Source organism: Microcaecilia unicolor, chromosome 2 (genome assembly GCF_901765095.1).
Source record: "Microcaecilia unicolor chromosome 2, aMicUni1.1, whole genome shotgun sequence".
NCBI classification, from domain to species: Eukaryota; Metazoa; Chordata; class Amphibia; order Gymnophiona; family Siphonopidae; genus Microcaecilia; species Microcaecilia unicolor.
This window is the reverse complement of record NC_044032.1, coordinates 44,911,969-44,927,109: the sequence shown is the minus strand read 5'-3', so window position 1 is coordinate 44,927,109 and position 15,141 is coordinate 44,911,969. Positions and strand designations below refer to the sequence as shown.

Genomic DNA, 15,141 nt, shown 5'->3' with positions numbered 1-15,141 from the left:
CATAGACTTACAAAGTTACAGAGGTTACTCTGTATGTATGTATGTATGTGCTTTGGAAATGAGCACCATCATGTTCCAGATCCTGTAATCAGCTGGATCCCAGAAACTGCACTACCTCCTGTTCTAGAAGTGCTTCCATGAGGACCAAATTCCTCATTACAGAGGTCAGACTAACTGTCCTGTAGTTCCCAACCTCCTCCTTACTTACCTGAGAACTATCACAAATTTGAAATATACAGTCTGAGTTCGGTGACTGAAAATATTGATAAAGTAATTAAGTAGTATTGAGCTACTTATCTGATCACGTCTATCTGCATTATTCTAGAAACCTGTAACAAAAGAAAACACAAGAAAATTTTAAAGAAAATTATGACCTCTGTTCAGTGCGTATTTCCTAGTAAAAAAGGTGCCGGTACTCAAATGCTAGGCCACTCTTCAGGGGTGGGGTAATCACTGAGGGACCCACTCCACAATAGCCAAGCCCCCTGCAACCGGTCACAGAATGTATGACAAGGCAGAATTGATGTGTAGAGCCTCAGCTCTTTCATTAAAACTTGGGGTCCATGGGTCAATTTTAGCAGACAACAGAAAAGGTGCCGGTACTCAGTACCCCCAAGTACCCCCTCAAAAAAAACCCTGCCTCTGTTAGTAATAAACTTGAAGTCAGTTACATTCAAGAAGTATTAAAAATTTTGTTAGAAGTGAATTCAAATATAAGGAGAGCAAAGTTATTTGTTGGTACTTACCTGAAATAACCTACATAAGAAAGATTTAATTCTGTGCTAAAGGGAAGTTTAACAATTGTGTCATGTACTTACTACTTTCAGCTGGAGCTAAAATAAAATGGAATGGTAATTTATAATACAAAGTTGTACTTCCTAACTTCTGGTATTGTTATTTTAATTTGTTCATTTAAATACATTATTTTATTTAACCTCTGCTCCCCTTCCCTACCTCTAGAAGATGGGGTTGGATAGGTTTTGTACCCCTTAATAATAATAATACCCAACAGGAAAGAGAAGCCTTCTAATATTACCCTCTCAGTTAATATTAGAAGGCTAGAGAACATAACATAACATAACATAATAAAGTATTTGTATACTGTTATAACTGAAAAAAAAAGTTCTAAGCAGTTCACAACAAGAAAAAAGGTGGAACAAACATCTGGGAATTACCATTTGAAATTAAAATGACATAGAGGGGCATAATCGAAAGGGACGCCCAGGTTTTTCTGAGGACGTCCTCACAAAACGTTCCAGTGGAAGGGCGGGGAAACCCGTATTATCGAAACAAGATGGACATCCATCTTCAGGGACGTCCAAATCTTGAAATTTAGGTCGTCCTTAGAGATGATTGTCCCTAGACTCAGTCGTTTCTGATTTTCGGCAACAATGGAAACTAAGGACGCCCATCTCAGAAACGACCAAATGCAACCCCTTTGGTCGTGGGAGGAGCCAGCATTCGTAGTGCACTGGTCCCCCTGACAAGCCAGGACATCAACCAGGCACCCTAGGGGGTACTGCAGTGGACTTCATAAATTGCTCCCAGGTACATAGCTCCCTTACCTTGTGTGCTGAGCCACCCAACCCCCCCCCCAAAACCCACTACCCACAACTGTACACCACTACCATAGCCCTTACGGGTGAAAGGGGGCACCTAGATGTGGGTACAGTGGGTTTCTTATGGGTTTTGGAGGGCTCACATTTACCACCACAAGTGTAATAGGTGGGGGGATGGGCCTGGGTCCGCCTGCCCTGAAGTGCACTGCACCCACTAAAACTGCTCCAGGGACCTGCATACTGCTGTGATGGACCTGAGTATGACATTTGAGGCTGGCATAGAGGCTGGCACAAAATATTTTAAAAGATATTTTTTGAGGGTGGGAGGGGGTTAGTGACCACTGGGGGGAGTAAGGGGAGGTCATTCCTGATTCCCTCCGGTGGTCATCTGGTCATTTAGGGCATATTTTTGTGCCTTGGTCGTAAGAAAAACAGGACCAGATAAAGTTGTCCAAGTGCTTGTCAGGGACGCCCTTTTTTTTCCATTATGAGTCGAGGACTTCCGTGTGTTAGGCATGCCCAAGTCCCGCCTTCACTACACTTCCAACATGCCCCCATGAACTTTAGTCGTCCCTGCGATGGAAAGCAGTTGGGGACGCCCAAAATCGGTTTTCAATTATAACGATTTGGGCGAACCTGTGAGAAGGACACCCATCTTCCTATTTGTGTCAAAAGATGTGCATCCTTCTCTTTCGAAAATGAGCCTGATAGGGGTCCTTGTACTAAAGTGCGGTAAAAGGGGGCCTGCACTAGCATTAGTTCGTGTTTTTGATGTGTGCTGAGGCCCCCTTTTACCACAGTGGGTAAAAGGCAGTCTTTGCTGGAAAAGAAATAGCCATGCGGCGAGTGAACCACTTGCTGTGCGGCCATTTTGGGGGAAGCACTTACCACCACCCGTTGAGGTGGCGGTAAGGGCTTCTGCGCTAACCCGACAGTAACTGGGCAGTGCACAGCAATGCCTGATTAACGCTGGGTAAGCAGCAGACTACAAAAATAGAAAATATTTTTGTAGCACTGGAAATGGCACGCACTGAGGCTGGCAAGTACTGCTGAACTCCTGTGGTAGCTTGGCGGTAGTTCCAGATTGGCGGGTGGTAAGCCTGTTGCTGCATGCCAACCTTTTAGTAAAAGGGCCCCACAATAAAAATATTTCATAGAACTTATTTCTTAAAGAGCCAGGTTCTAACCACCTAAACTTCCGGAAATCGCTAAAAACTTACTTGTTCATAAAGGCATACCCTACCGACCCTACTTAAATTGCTGAACCCAGCAACACTACGAAACCAAAGAACGTAATGGACATAATGTAACTCTTCCTCTATATGATTCCTATTATGTCTATGAACCATATTCACTATGTAACTGTTTATACCGGAACTGGCGAATACCATTTCGGTACTATGTAAGCCACATTGAGCCTGCAAATAGGTGGGAAAATGTGGGATACAAATGTAACAAATAAATAAAAGACTGATAGGAAGATGCATGATCAAAATAAATAGATAATTCTCGCCAAAGTTTAGGGGCTTGATAAGCCAACAACATTTCATGAATCTTCATTCTCTTTCAGCCTTTAACAGAGGGGAAGGTGAAAGGTGAACTATTCATAGATCTTGTCAAATTTTTTCAAAGAAAAAATGAGGCATGCCTCCACAGTTTGTAGCGTCTGAAGCTTTTTATAACCTCTAATTAGAAACTCCTAAATAGATGAGATGACAATAGTCCAACTTTGATAAAATTAGAGCAGGGCCGTGCCAAGGGTCTCTGGTGCCCCCCTGCAGACTATCAGTTGGGGCACGCCCCCCCCCCCCGGACCTGCCTGGCTCCAAGGCGCGTGGAAGAGCCGAGCGCTGCTCCCCCAAGCTGCCGTCTGGGGCGCGATGGATGAAATGGCTGGGTTTGGCCTGCAAAGGAGGCTCTGTGCATACTTCTCAGTCAGCCTGAGCCTCCTCCGCTCCATCCCCGATTCCCTGGTGCTTTAAATTTACCTCGCTCCGCCTCCGACGTCTGCACGGCGTCAGTGAAAGCGCTGCCTGTCTGACGTCTCTCCACCAGCCTTCCCTCCGCTCGTTCGTTCCCTCTGTGTCCCGCCCTCAAGAAAATGACGTCAGAAGAAGGCGTGACACAGAGGGAACGAACAAGCGAAGGGAAGGCTAGTGGAGAGACGTCAGACAGGCAGCGCTTTCACTGACGTTGCGCAGATGTTGGAGGCGGAGCGAGGTAAATTTAAAGCGCCGGGGAATCGGGGATGGAGCAGAGAAGTAAGTTTTTTTTTTTTAAATACAACTCGACGGCGCAGCGCCCTTGAAGGCAGGCGCCCCCCCCCCCCCCCCCCCCCCCCCCCCCCCCGTGGTGCTTACCCCACTTACCATGTTGGCACGGCCCTGAATTAGAGCTTGGACCAAAAGTCTGAATTTATCTGCTACAAAAAGCACCTTACCTGCCTTAATTTTCTAAACAGAAAATATCTATCTATATATATATATATATATATATATATATATTCTTAACGAAGGGGTCCTTTTACAAAGGTGTGCTCATGTTTTTTTTAGCGCGCATTAAAAATAAATGTGCGCTAAACGCTGGAGATGCCCATATATTCCTAAAAGACCACCTAAAGCATTAATGTGACAATCAAAAGAAATTGTCTGATCAACAAGAACCCCCGAAAATCCTGATTGTTGGAGAAAAGAAATATTTAGTTTGATTAATCAAAATAGGATCTAACAGAGGATCTGGATAGTTATTCAAAAATAGAAACTTAGGAGCCAGTTTAGCAAGTGGTGGTAAAAGGTGGCTCACAGTGGCACTGGCACGTGGGATTGCCATGTGCCGAGACCACCTTTTACTGCAGCAGGTAAAAGGCCATTAATGTGTGTTAAAAAATTTTAGGGAGGGCTTTTACTAAGATGAATTAAGCACTTGGAAGGGGGGGAGGGAAGTCTATAAATGGTGCTCAAAAATGGCCTCTGGAAATGATTGCCTCTGTTAGATCATAAGTCTGGCATCCACAGTTGGGCACGCAATATAATAGTGCTTAACACCAATTTACATGCCCAACTGTGGATGTCGGACTTATGCCTCCTGAAACCTGGTGTAAATCCCAGTGCCCAAGCTGGATGCGGAGACCCAAATATTCAGTACACTGCATGCAAGTTTTCGCAATGCCCCTGACTTGCCCATATCCCGGTCACGCCCCCTTTGGGTTACGGGCTAAAGGATTTAGGTGCACAGGGCCCGATTCTATATATGGCGCCTAAAAATAATGCATTATAGGCAATCATGCCTAAGCGTATTCTAAATACCGCGCATAAATCTACGTGCAGTATTTAGAATACACTTGGGCATAGTTCATGTGACTAAATCTATGCACGTCCATTTACACCAGTGAAAAACTGGTGTAAATCCCTGTATGTAGATTTACGTACATTGGCCCATATTTTATAACAAAGTGCTTAGATTTTGGAATACTCATGAAACGCCCATTTTCATGCCTCCAAACCACTCCCCATGTTGCCTGCGCATGTTAGAATTTACACACAGTACAATACAGAATACACTTAGCAACCTTCACCAGGACAAACTTGAAAGTTACAGGCCAGTATCCATCATCCCGTTTCTAGGGAAACTCATAGAGCAAACAGTTTGTGTTCAACTTAATGAATGGCTAGAAAAGAGTAACTGGCTAGATCCATGTCAATCTGGATTCAGACCTGGTTATGGAACAGAAACGGTCCTCATATCCCTGCTAGATGATCTTCACAGAAACCGAGACAAGGGATTTGCCTCAATGTTAGTACTGCTAGATTTCTCAGCAGCTTTTGACACTGGATCATGATATCTTGCTAGTACGACTGACAGAAACAGGTATCAATGGAACAGTACTTGCCTGGTTCAGATCCTATCTATCAGACAGGCAACAATCTATAATGATTGGCAGCAACTCATTACCACCATGGACACTGACCTGCGGGGTATCACAAGGATCAATACTTTCACCTATTCTGTTCAATATCTACCTCAAGCCACTAGCTGAGCTGATTCGGTCAATGGACAATCAGTTCTACATCTATGCAGATGATGTGCAGCTACTCATACCCATTGAACCTGACTTACCTACAACCTTGAATAAACTGATCACTGGTCTAACATCAATTCAAGAATGGGCTAAACACAACAAACTTTGCCTGAACCCAAAACTGAGCTTCTCTGGGTCCCTAACACAAGTGGATACATACCTGACATCAAAATCCCTTTTGGGAAGTATGAACTCCCCCTCAAATCACAAGTCAGGAACCTTGGAATACAGTTAGATTCAACACTTACTCTCATTCCCCAAATCCAAGCAACCTTCAAGAGCTGCTTCTACTATTTGCGACAGCTACGCTGCCTCTCTCCTTACATTATTATTATTATTATTATTATTATTATTATTATTATTGCATTTGTACCCCACATTATCCCACCTTTTTGCAGGCTCAATGTGGCTTACAGAGTGTTGTTATGATGCAGTCCTTACATGATCTTAGATAAAGTCGATAATAAGTTAAGGTAGGTAAATTTAGAAGTAAGAGCTAGGTAGGTATTGTGAGAGGTATTTTGGATGCACCTGGGTAGTTGGGAATAGTCAGTTAGTGAGGATGTCCTTAATAGGCTTTGTTGAAGAGGTGTGTCTTCAGAGATTTGCGAAAGCTGGTTAGGTTGTCCATTTTTTTCAGCGCCATTGGTAGTGTGTTCCAGATCAACCTTATCCCAGTTGTGCATGCCATGATAACATCAAGACTAGACTACTTCAATGCACTATACAATGGTCTGACTACAAAGGGCCTGCACCAGCTCCAGTTGATTCAGAATGCAGCAGCAAGACTCATAGAAGGTTGCAAGCGACGTGACCACATCACACCATTTTTGCAAAAACTTCATTGGCTACCAGTACAATACAGGGCTAAATTTAAAACTCTATGTCTGATCTTCAAGGCCCTAAAAGGAAATGGCCCTGAGTATCTGAAGAATAGGATGATCCTCCACACACCGCCAAGGACACTAAGGTCCTCCCAAGGACTTTCACTAACTACACCCTCTCCAAAAGACATTACACGATGTGATACCCGCAAGCGAGCCTTCTCTGAAGTAGCCCCCACACTCTGGAATGCATTGCCTGAAAGGCTCCGCTTAACACAAGACTATCTGTACTTCAGGAAGGAAGTGAAAGCTTGGCTCTTCAACCAAGCCTTTAACGGAAGAAGTAACTAACTTGTTAGTCTCACACACACACACACACACACACAAGGATTGACTTGGGCTGCACATACTGCAGCTGGACATGTTTATCCATTCCTACCCTAGCTGAGATAATATTTAACCATCTCTCTGACCTCACGTGCAACTTTCTTCAAATCAATCACCGTACTTTCTAATTCTTCCTACTTTCTTACTCATCTATATATGTTACAACTTTGCCTTACCCTTCACTACCAATTATAATGTTCTTGTACATATTGTGTTGTCATTGCAAGTAGTATACCATGCCATATTTTGTATTGTTGTTCGAATATTTTCACTGCTCTAATTGCCTCCTGCTCATGTTTGATCTATTCTTACTGTATTCTTACTGAGTGAATTCCTTCAAAAAGGCGGTAAATAAATCCTAATAAATAAATAAATGTACATGAGCAAATTCTAATTTTTGCCAATTAGTGCTTGTTATTGCTTGTTAAGTGCTGTTAACAATGCTTATCAGCTTGTTAAAACAATCTACTTGCATAGTTATAGAATGCATCTAGATTTACACAGGGAATCGCGCGTAACTCTAGGCGCACTATATAGAATCTGGGGGATAGTGTTTCAAAATAGTGCACAGCTAGATGTGCGCACAAATCCTAATTGATGCCAATTAATGTCAGTAATTGGTTGTTCTCACAGTGTACCCATTAATAACTTAATAACTCCTTCATATTTTGGTAGGCGGGGACCTTCAGAATTTATAACAGCAAAAAAACCATCTAAAAAACTTTGCAGTTGTAGCGATGGTGCTGTTCACCTCGTCATAGGTCAACCCGTTTTCTCCTATTATCTTATTTATTTATTTTCAATCGTTTCTTAAATAAACTTCTTCTTAAATACTTCTTAAATACTTTTAAATCTTTTTCCAAAAGAGATAGGATATAATAACTTAGTTAACTTAGATATAATAACTAAGTTATTATATCCTATCTCATAACTTAGTTAACTTAGATATAATAACTAAGAAGTAAGAGTAGGACATGTATAGCTTCCCTGTGCTAATAAAGGTCTGTTTCCTTCACAGCTAAATCGACAACATATACCGTGAGAGTGAAGACTGGGGACAAGAAGAATTCCGGCACAGACGCCAACGTGTTTCTTATTTTATATGGAGAAAAAGATGACACCGGTAAGAGAGAACACGGGCTGCAGGTTTTTACTGCTGTGGAATGGAGTAAACTTTAAGGATTCATGACATAAAAAAACTACAATAAGTGAATATTGTCTCTTTAGAACATAAGAGTAGCCATACTGGGTCAGACCAATGGTCCATCTAGCCCAGTATCCTGTTTTCCAAACAGTGGCCAAGCCAGGTCACAAGTACCTGGCAGAAACCCAAATCATGGCAACATTCCACGTAGAACCTCAAAGAATAGCAAGATTCTGGAATCCTAAAGAGTGGCAAGATTCCATGCAGAATCTCAAAGAGTAGCAACATTCCATACTACAAGTCCCAGGGCAAGCAGTTGCTTCCCATGTCTGTCTCAATAGCAGACTATAAACTTTTCCTCCAGGATTTTGTCCAAACCTTTTTTAAACCCAGATACTCTAACTGCTGTTACCACCTCCTCTGGCAAAGAGTTCCAGAGCTTAACTATTAGTTGAGTGAAAAAATATTTCCTACTATTTGTTTTAAAAGTATTTCAATATAACTTCCTTGAGTTTCCGCTAGTCTTTGTACTTTTGGAATGAGTAAAAAATCGATTTACTTCTACTCGTTGTACAGCATTCAGGATTTTGTAGACCTCAATCATATCTCCCCTCAGCCGTCTCTTTTCCAAGCTGAAGAGCCCTAACCTCTTTAGCCTTTCCTCATACAAGAAGAGTTCCGTCCCCTTTATCTTTTTAGTTGCTCTTCTTTGAACCTTTTCTAATTCCACTATGTCTTTTTTGAGATATGGCGACCAGAACTGAACGCAATACTCAAGGTGCGGATACACCATGGAGTAATACAAAGGCATTATAGTATTTTTGGTCTTATTCACCATCCCTTTTCTAATAATTCCTAGCATCCTGTCTGCTTTTTTGGCCACCACCACACACTGAGCAGAAGATTTCAGCGTATTATCTACAATGACACCCAGATCTTTTTCTTGAGCGCTTGACCCCCCAATACGGGAAAGCACAGTATCCATATACAGCTGATATTTTAGTCTCTTAACTCACTCTTCTTGAAGCATTTTAGTGTGGAAAGCAGGATGTTGATTATAATCAGTTTGTTAATTTGCTTATTGTGTACACTATGCAAAAGAACTAAAATATGACAAAACCTACAGCGGTCAATATTCAGCTAGCGGCGGTCAGCATTTTTTAACTGTTGTCTGCTAAATTAGACTCAAATACTCAATGCTGGGCCACGTCCAGGCATCAGCATTTAATATCTGGGCATGACCACACATGTGATGGCCATCAGCACTTATGATGCTCATGCCCATCTGGCTTTTTGTTCAAACTGGCAGTGGTGCTACCACTAGGGACTAGCCTTCCGTATAAAGCCAATTTGTTCCTCCCTGGCTCTGCCCCCCAGATCATCCCTCCACTGCCTGGATTTAATCTGGGCAGTCAGAGCCAATATTCAGTAGCTTTTCTTGGTTAAGTGCTGCTGAATATCAGTGGCTGGCCCGCTCAGCATGGTTTATGCAAGTAAGAGTCTCTCCTGCCTGCCAGTGGCGTTCCTAGCCTGGATGACACCCGGGGCGGATTACCGATGCGCCCCCCTCCCCGGGTGCAGCACACCCCCCCCCCCTGTGAAATGACACCTCCCCCCCCCCCCCGGTGAAATGACACCCCCCCTGGGTGCACGCCACTGGGGAGGGGGGGGGTGCCGCGGCGCGCACCTGTCGGCTCCGAGTTCACTAACTTCGCTCGTTCACTGCAGCTCCCTCTGCCCCGGAACAGGAAGTAACCTGCTCTGGGGCAGAGGGAGCTGCAGCGAACGAGCGAAGTTAGCGAACTCGGAGCCGACAGGCACGCGCCGCGGCACCCCCCAGCGGCGTGCACCCGGGGCAGACCGCCCCCACCGCCCCCCCCTTGGTACGCCACTGCTGCCTGCTAAAATCATGCTGAATAGTGACCCCGTAGAATATATAATTCTCATTTTAACCATATAGTGTGATTATTCTGGTTGCCATTTATAATGTCACCTTTGCCAGGGTGCCCCCTCTGGCCACCGGGGGCAAGAGCAGTCAAGCCTCTCTAGCTGCTCTATCTCTCCAGAGAACTTGTAGAATGACCAAGACTAAGGCCAGACTTCTTCAGGCTTCTACTTTATTTAAACATAAACTCAAAAATATCAAACTAGGATTCTTCTCTGTACACAGGAATCTTTCCCTGACAAGATACTGGATCTAGCCTGGAATTCTAAACAAGTCCTAGCCCGCTTTCGAGCTACAGCAACCTTTTCATACAATGAGACCCAAACTCCCATCCGTTGCCAATACAAGATCCAGCCCAGCTTTTCTTTTTTCCTCCCTCTTATAGTGCCAGCTTCTTTGTAACTTATTATTTCCTTTTAACACTGTTAGTTACACAGAGGTTATAACACAGGAATCTTTTATTTCCCAGGTACAACCAGTCCCTGTATATGGCCAGCTACGTAGCTTCCTTATGAAATCCCACTTCTCAGAACCCTTCTCAATCACTGAAGGCATTCCTTAGGGGCCCCTAGAATCCTCACCTTGCTAGCTGCACCCCTCCCTCTTCTGTCCAGAGAAACAAACTCTCAGAACAATTCAGAGGAGTCTCACCTCTTCTTGCAGAGAATGAACCAAGTGTATAGCCCCTCTCTTGCTCCCCTACCTGAGCTCTCTGGCTTGCTGTAATGGCTGCAGAAATAAGGTTAATACATCAGGGTTTAGACAGTTTCCATAGGGCAACTAACCTCTCCCTGCACTCTGCCAAAGGCCACACCATCAGGAGCACCTTTCCCACCAACCTGTCCCTCCCTGAGACCCTTGGCTGTGGTATCCATCCATGCCCATCTCCCAAGCTACAGTGCCTCTAGGGGATCCTACTTCAACCCCACCCTAAACAACCTGACACTGGGGTGGAAATCTATAGTCCTAGGAACTCCCCTCTCCTGGATCCCCCATTTCTTTCTAGAATTAGGAAATTATGTTTCTCTTTCCTCTTCGTCCATCTTCTCCTCACCCTAGAAGTAGAAGAAAACTCTCTCTCTTAACCCTGCTCAACACATAGGGGAGGCTGTTAATTAGTGTAGCTGATCGTAGGAGCCAGCTTTTCCAAAGGATTGGGGGTGCTCAACTCGGCACAAATTACCAAGTCTATATAAAGGAAATTAAAGCATGGTGGGTTGTGAATACAACTGGTCAGGCTGTTTTTAAATGAAGAGCACAGCAGGTGGTGCACACACAGGCAGGACTTGGAGGTAAAGGAAATGATAGAGGTAGCACTGATTGGCTTAAGCACTGACAGGAAGGTCTGCACTGGTCTCAATCTCCCGTCCTCTCAAACTAACTTGACCCTATTTTCTGCCCCGCCAGATATTAAAATGCATTCCCTGATATTAGCAGCATACTCCACATTAAGAGGGATGGCTACAAAGCTGTGATAAGCAGTTAATGCAGGTTTTACTGCATGGTAGCCATTAATGTGGGCCCATGCCAATGGCTACTGTATACTAAAACCAGCTTGTACAGTAAAAAAATCCCATGCTAGCTGCTCATGGGCAGAGAATAGGTGCCAGTAGGGTGTGACCAACTGATCATATGGCTACACGTAACACTAGTCCTGTGTCATGACCATGGCATTGGAAAGGGAAAACCCCGAACCCTTGATCAAGTCCATCTTACAATTACTCTCATGCCAATAAAGCACTCCCACTAGATCAGACCTCTGCCGTTATCAGATCCCCTCCAATAACAGTATACCCCCCCCCCCATACAATTTACTTTTCATGGCAGATTGACCCATAGCAGTAGTACCACAAGGTTACTGTTAGGAGAGAGAGCCTCCATTTTGTACCTGGAACTTGGTCAGAGCAGGAACGGGGGTGGGGGGTGGGGACTGCTCTTCTCCGATACACTGACATCCAGGGATTGATTAAGTGTCGGGATGAGAGGAGGTTGAGGGAATGGGAGAGGGTGAGGGAGGGTCAGGGTGTGTTTTTGGGGGGGGGGGGCTGGCTGCAAAAGAGAATACCTATGAGGAAGGGCTTGCATCAGTGGCAGAAGCAAATAAAGGGGGATCAGATAGGATGTACTGTAACTGGGGGAGGTCTGATCATGAGAGGTCTGGTCAGGAATGGGTGCTTGATCGGCATGGGGGTGATCAGGGGGAGGGGCTTCATTGGAGGAGTGGCTCAGGGTTGCTTTGATCAGGATGGGCATGTGGGAGAGGTTGCTGTTGAGGGAGGGTGCAGGTTGCTCCAGCATTGCTTCTAAATTTCAGGGGGGGGGGGGCTTTGTGCCAGGGCCTATGTTATACAACTTAACAGATAGCATGGGCATACCGGTGGTATTTGTAGGGGCATGTAATGTGGGGCTCATGCGGTTAAGTGTCTATCTTGTCCACTAAATGCAAGGCAACTGCTGGGCAGGTCCCTTCCTTTTACCATACAATACTTTAGTAAACAAGCCCCTAAATTATTTTAAAGCATACTAATGAAACAAATGCATGCTAATAAATGCACATCCTTACCTATCAGGAATTGCCTATGAGCACTGGGCTGCTCAGTGTTACTTTATGAATGGCAGACCCACTGGGCTTCCCTTTTGAAGATGCAGAGGTGGTTGATTTACTAAGTCTATAAAATAGAGTTGTTACCAACTCCCTGTTCCTATAGGGAGGTGGGTATAGACAGGACAATCTCAGCTTAGAAAGATTCTCCTGCAGAGGTCTCTAAACTGAATTCTCAGGGGTAGAAATCCAACATGACATCTACTGTATGGAAATAAATCATACAGATATTCAGTATGGAAACGCTGAAACCCTGTCCAGGTTGCTGCCTTCCCAGGACTGAGTTGGGAACCATTTTACAATCAGGATGGAGAAGGAAGCATTTTCAGAGGGAACCAGCAAATGTAAATCCAACCCTGTGTGTATGCCTAGAACAGCCTTCTAAAAGATTTGGTAATAACCAACACAGCAACGGAACTCAAGCATGCTTGAAGAGATAACAAGGGTGGTGGTAAAGGAAGGGAGGGAGGATGCTAAGTAAAGTCCACTGTGTCATTGTTGATAGACAACAATGCAGACTAGATGGACATGAAGATCCTTACTGTCTATCAACATCTATTATGCTACTATGACATCACATCCAACAGGGATCATAATTTGCATCATTGTTTAAAATATTGCTTACAGAAAAACCCAAGAAAAGAAACCCAAAGTGCCTGAAAGATAAAAAAAAAAAATAACAAAAAATAACTAGTAGAACAAGGTTGCCACCTGGGTCCAGATTCTGCTGACAAGTTTGATCCAGTCCTGGGTTTACTCCATTGGAAGCAGGGACATGTAATCTTGCTTTTCTTAGGGAATGCAATAGAGAAATCAGAACAAACCATTACCTTCAATAGGGTAAACCCAGGACTGCATCAACCCTGTCGGCCGAATTTGGATCCAGTTTGCAACCCTATAGTACAGGGATTCTCAACCCAATCCTTGGGACACACTTAGCCAGTCAGGTTTTCAGGATACCCACAATGAATATACATGAGATAAATTTGCATGCACTACTTCCACTGTATGCAGATATATATCATGGATATTCATTGCAGGTATCCTGAAAACCTGACTTGGCTAGGTGTGTCCTGAAGACTGGGTTGAGAACCCCTGCTTTAATCCACAAGATAATACACGGAGAATCTCCGAACTATATGATAAATCTGGTCGACCTTCCGGCAAGAAACATGTCTGTATCCTCACGAAAGTACCTCAACCTGTACTACCCCAGCTGTAAAGGTCTCAAGTACAAAACTTATTATGGATCCAATTTCTCCTTCCTGGGCAGCTGTCTATGGAACGCTCTCCCTAGACCTATCCGAGCAATCCATGACTACCTACTATTCAGAAAAGCACTAAAAACTCATCTATTCAAACAAGCCTACCCAAAAGACCCAGATTAATCTCTTGAACCCATCTACCTTACATATACTGAAGAGAAAATGACATTGACCCTGACTCTATCTCCCACCTTACCATCCTCTCTCTATCACCCTACCTACCTATCCATCCTATTACTACCCATCCATCCTATTATTATGTTATACTTGATTTCCTACTTTACTATCATGTTTTATCATTATCATGCTACCCAAAATCCTTCAGTTAACACTAAATGTATACTTTTTCATGTATTTCTGTTACTCATGATGTATTGTAAGCCACATTGAGCCTGCAAAGAGCTGGGAAAATGTGGGATACAAATGCAACAAATAAAAATAAATACATAACAAAATTCGGTGTTACCTATTACTATGTAAGCCGCATTGAGCCTGCTTTTAGTGGGAAAGTGCGGGATACAAATATAATAAATAAATAAATAGATGGATATTTGAAACATAGTACAACAGGAAGAGTGCAGATATTTCATATGAGAAATGATGGCCTTAGTCCTACAGTTCTTTCTCAAGACTGCCAACTCTTGAGTACTGCTTTACATGCAGCTTTAAATCGTATGCTTAACAGGGTTCATCAACCTAAAGGCATCCAAGACCAACAAGAACAAATTTGAACGAGGGAAGACAGATGTATTTACAGTAGAAGCTGTGGATATTGGGGAGCTGAAGAAAATAAAGATTGGACATGACAATAAAGGTGAGAGCAATATCTACTTTATTGATCTTTTGCAGTGTTATTTTCCCCTTTCGCCTCCATTACTTGGCACTGTAGCACATCATAAGAATAAATGTCTGAAACTGAACTAAGCATGTTTTGTACAAAATCTAAATATGATGAGATCAATATACAGCCATTTGATTAACATGGAGGAAATTCTATAACATTTAGATGTCAAGAACTTGCATAAATAACCAAATGGTGACATATACACATGCATGTCCGAGAGAGAGGAGAGGGAGGGATGTGGTTATTTCTGGAAGATTTTTTCTGTGATTGCTGGCTATTATTACCATCCATATAAGTATTGTTAATATATTAGTTGCTTGTGATTTGTACTTTATACATATTAAACTATGGTTGTTTTGTGAAAGTATCTAGCCATATAAGTTGAATTTCTTTAATAAAAAGATTTAAATATACACATGCATGTCTATACATAGGCACATAAATTCCAATATCCAGCTATGCATTATTCTGTAAGATAGCACCTAAATGCAAT

At 43.3% G+C, this 15,141-nt stretch overlaps 1 protein-coding gene across 1 annotated transcript in view; it reads left to right on the top strand.

Annotated features, from left to right (window-relative positions):
- Positions 1-15,141, top strand: part of LOXHD1 (lipoxygenase homology domains 1) — a 439,720-nt gene that overhangs the window by 268,804 nt on the left and 155,775 nt on the right. The window contains exons 28-29 of the mRNA XM_030192909.1: positions 7,867-7,971; positions 14,490-14,618. Coding sequence (XP_030048769.1) covers positions 7,867-7,971; positions 14,490-14,618 — 234 coding nt within the window. The remainder of the gene's footprint in view (positions 1-7,866; positions 7,972-14,489; positions 14,619-15,141) is intronic.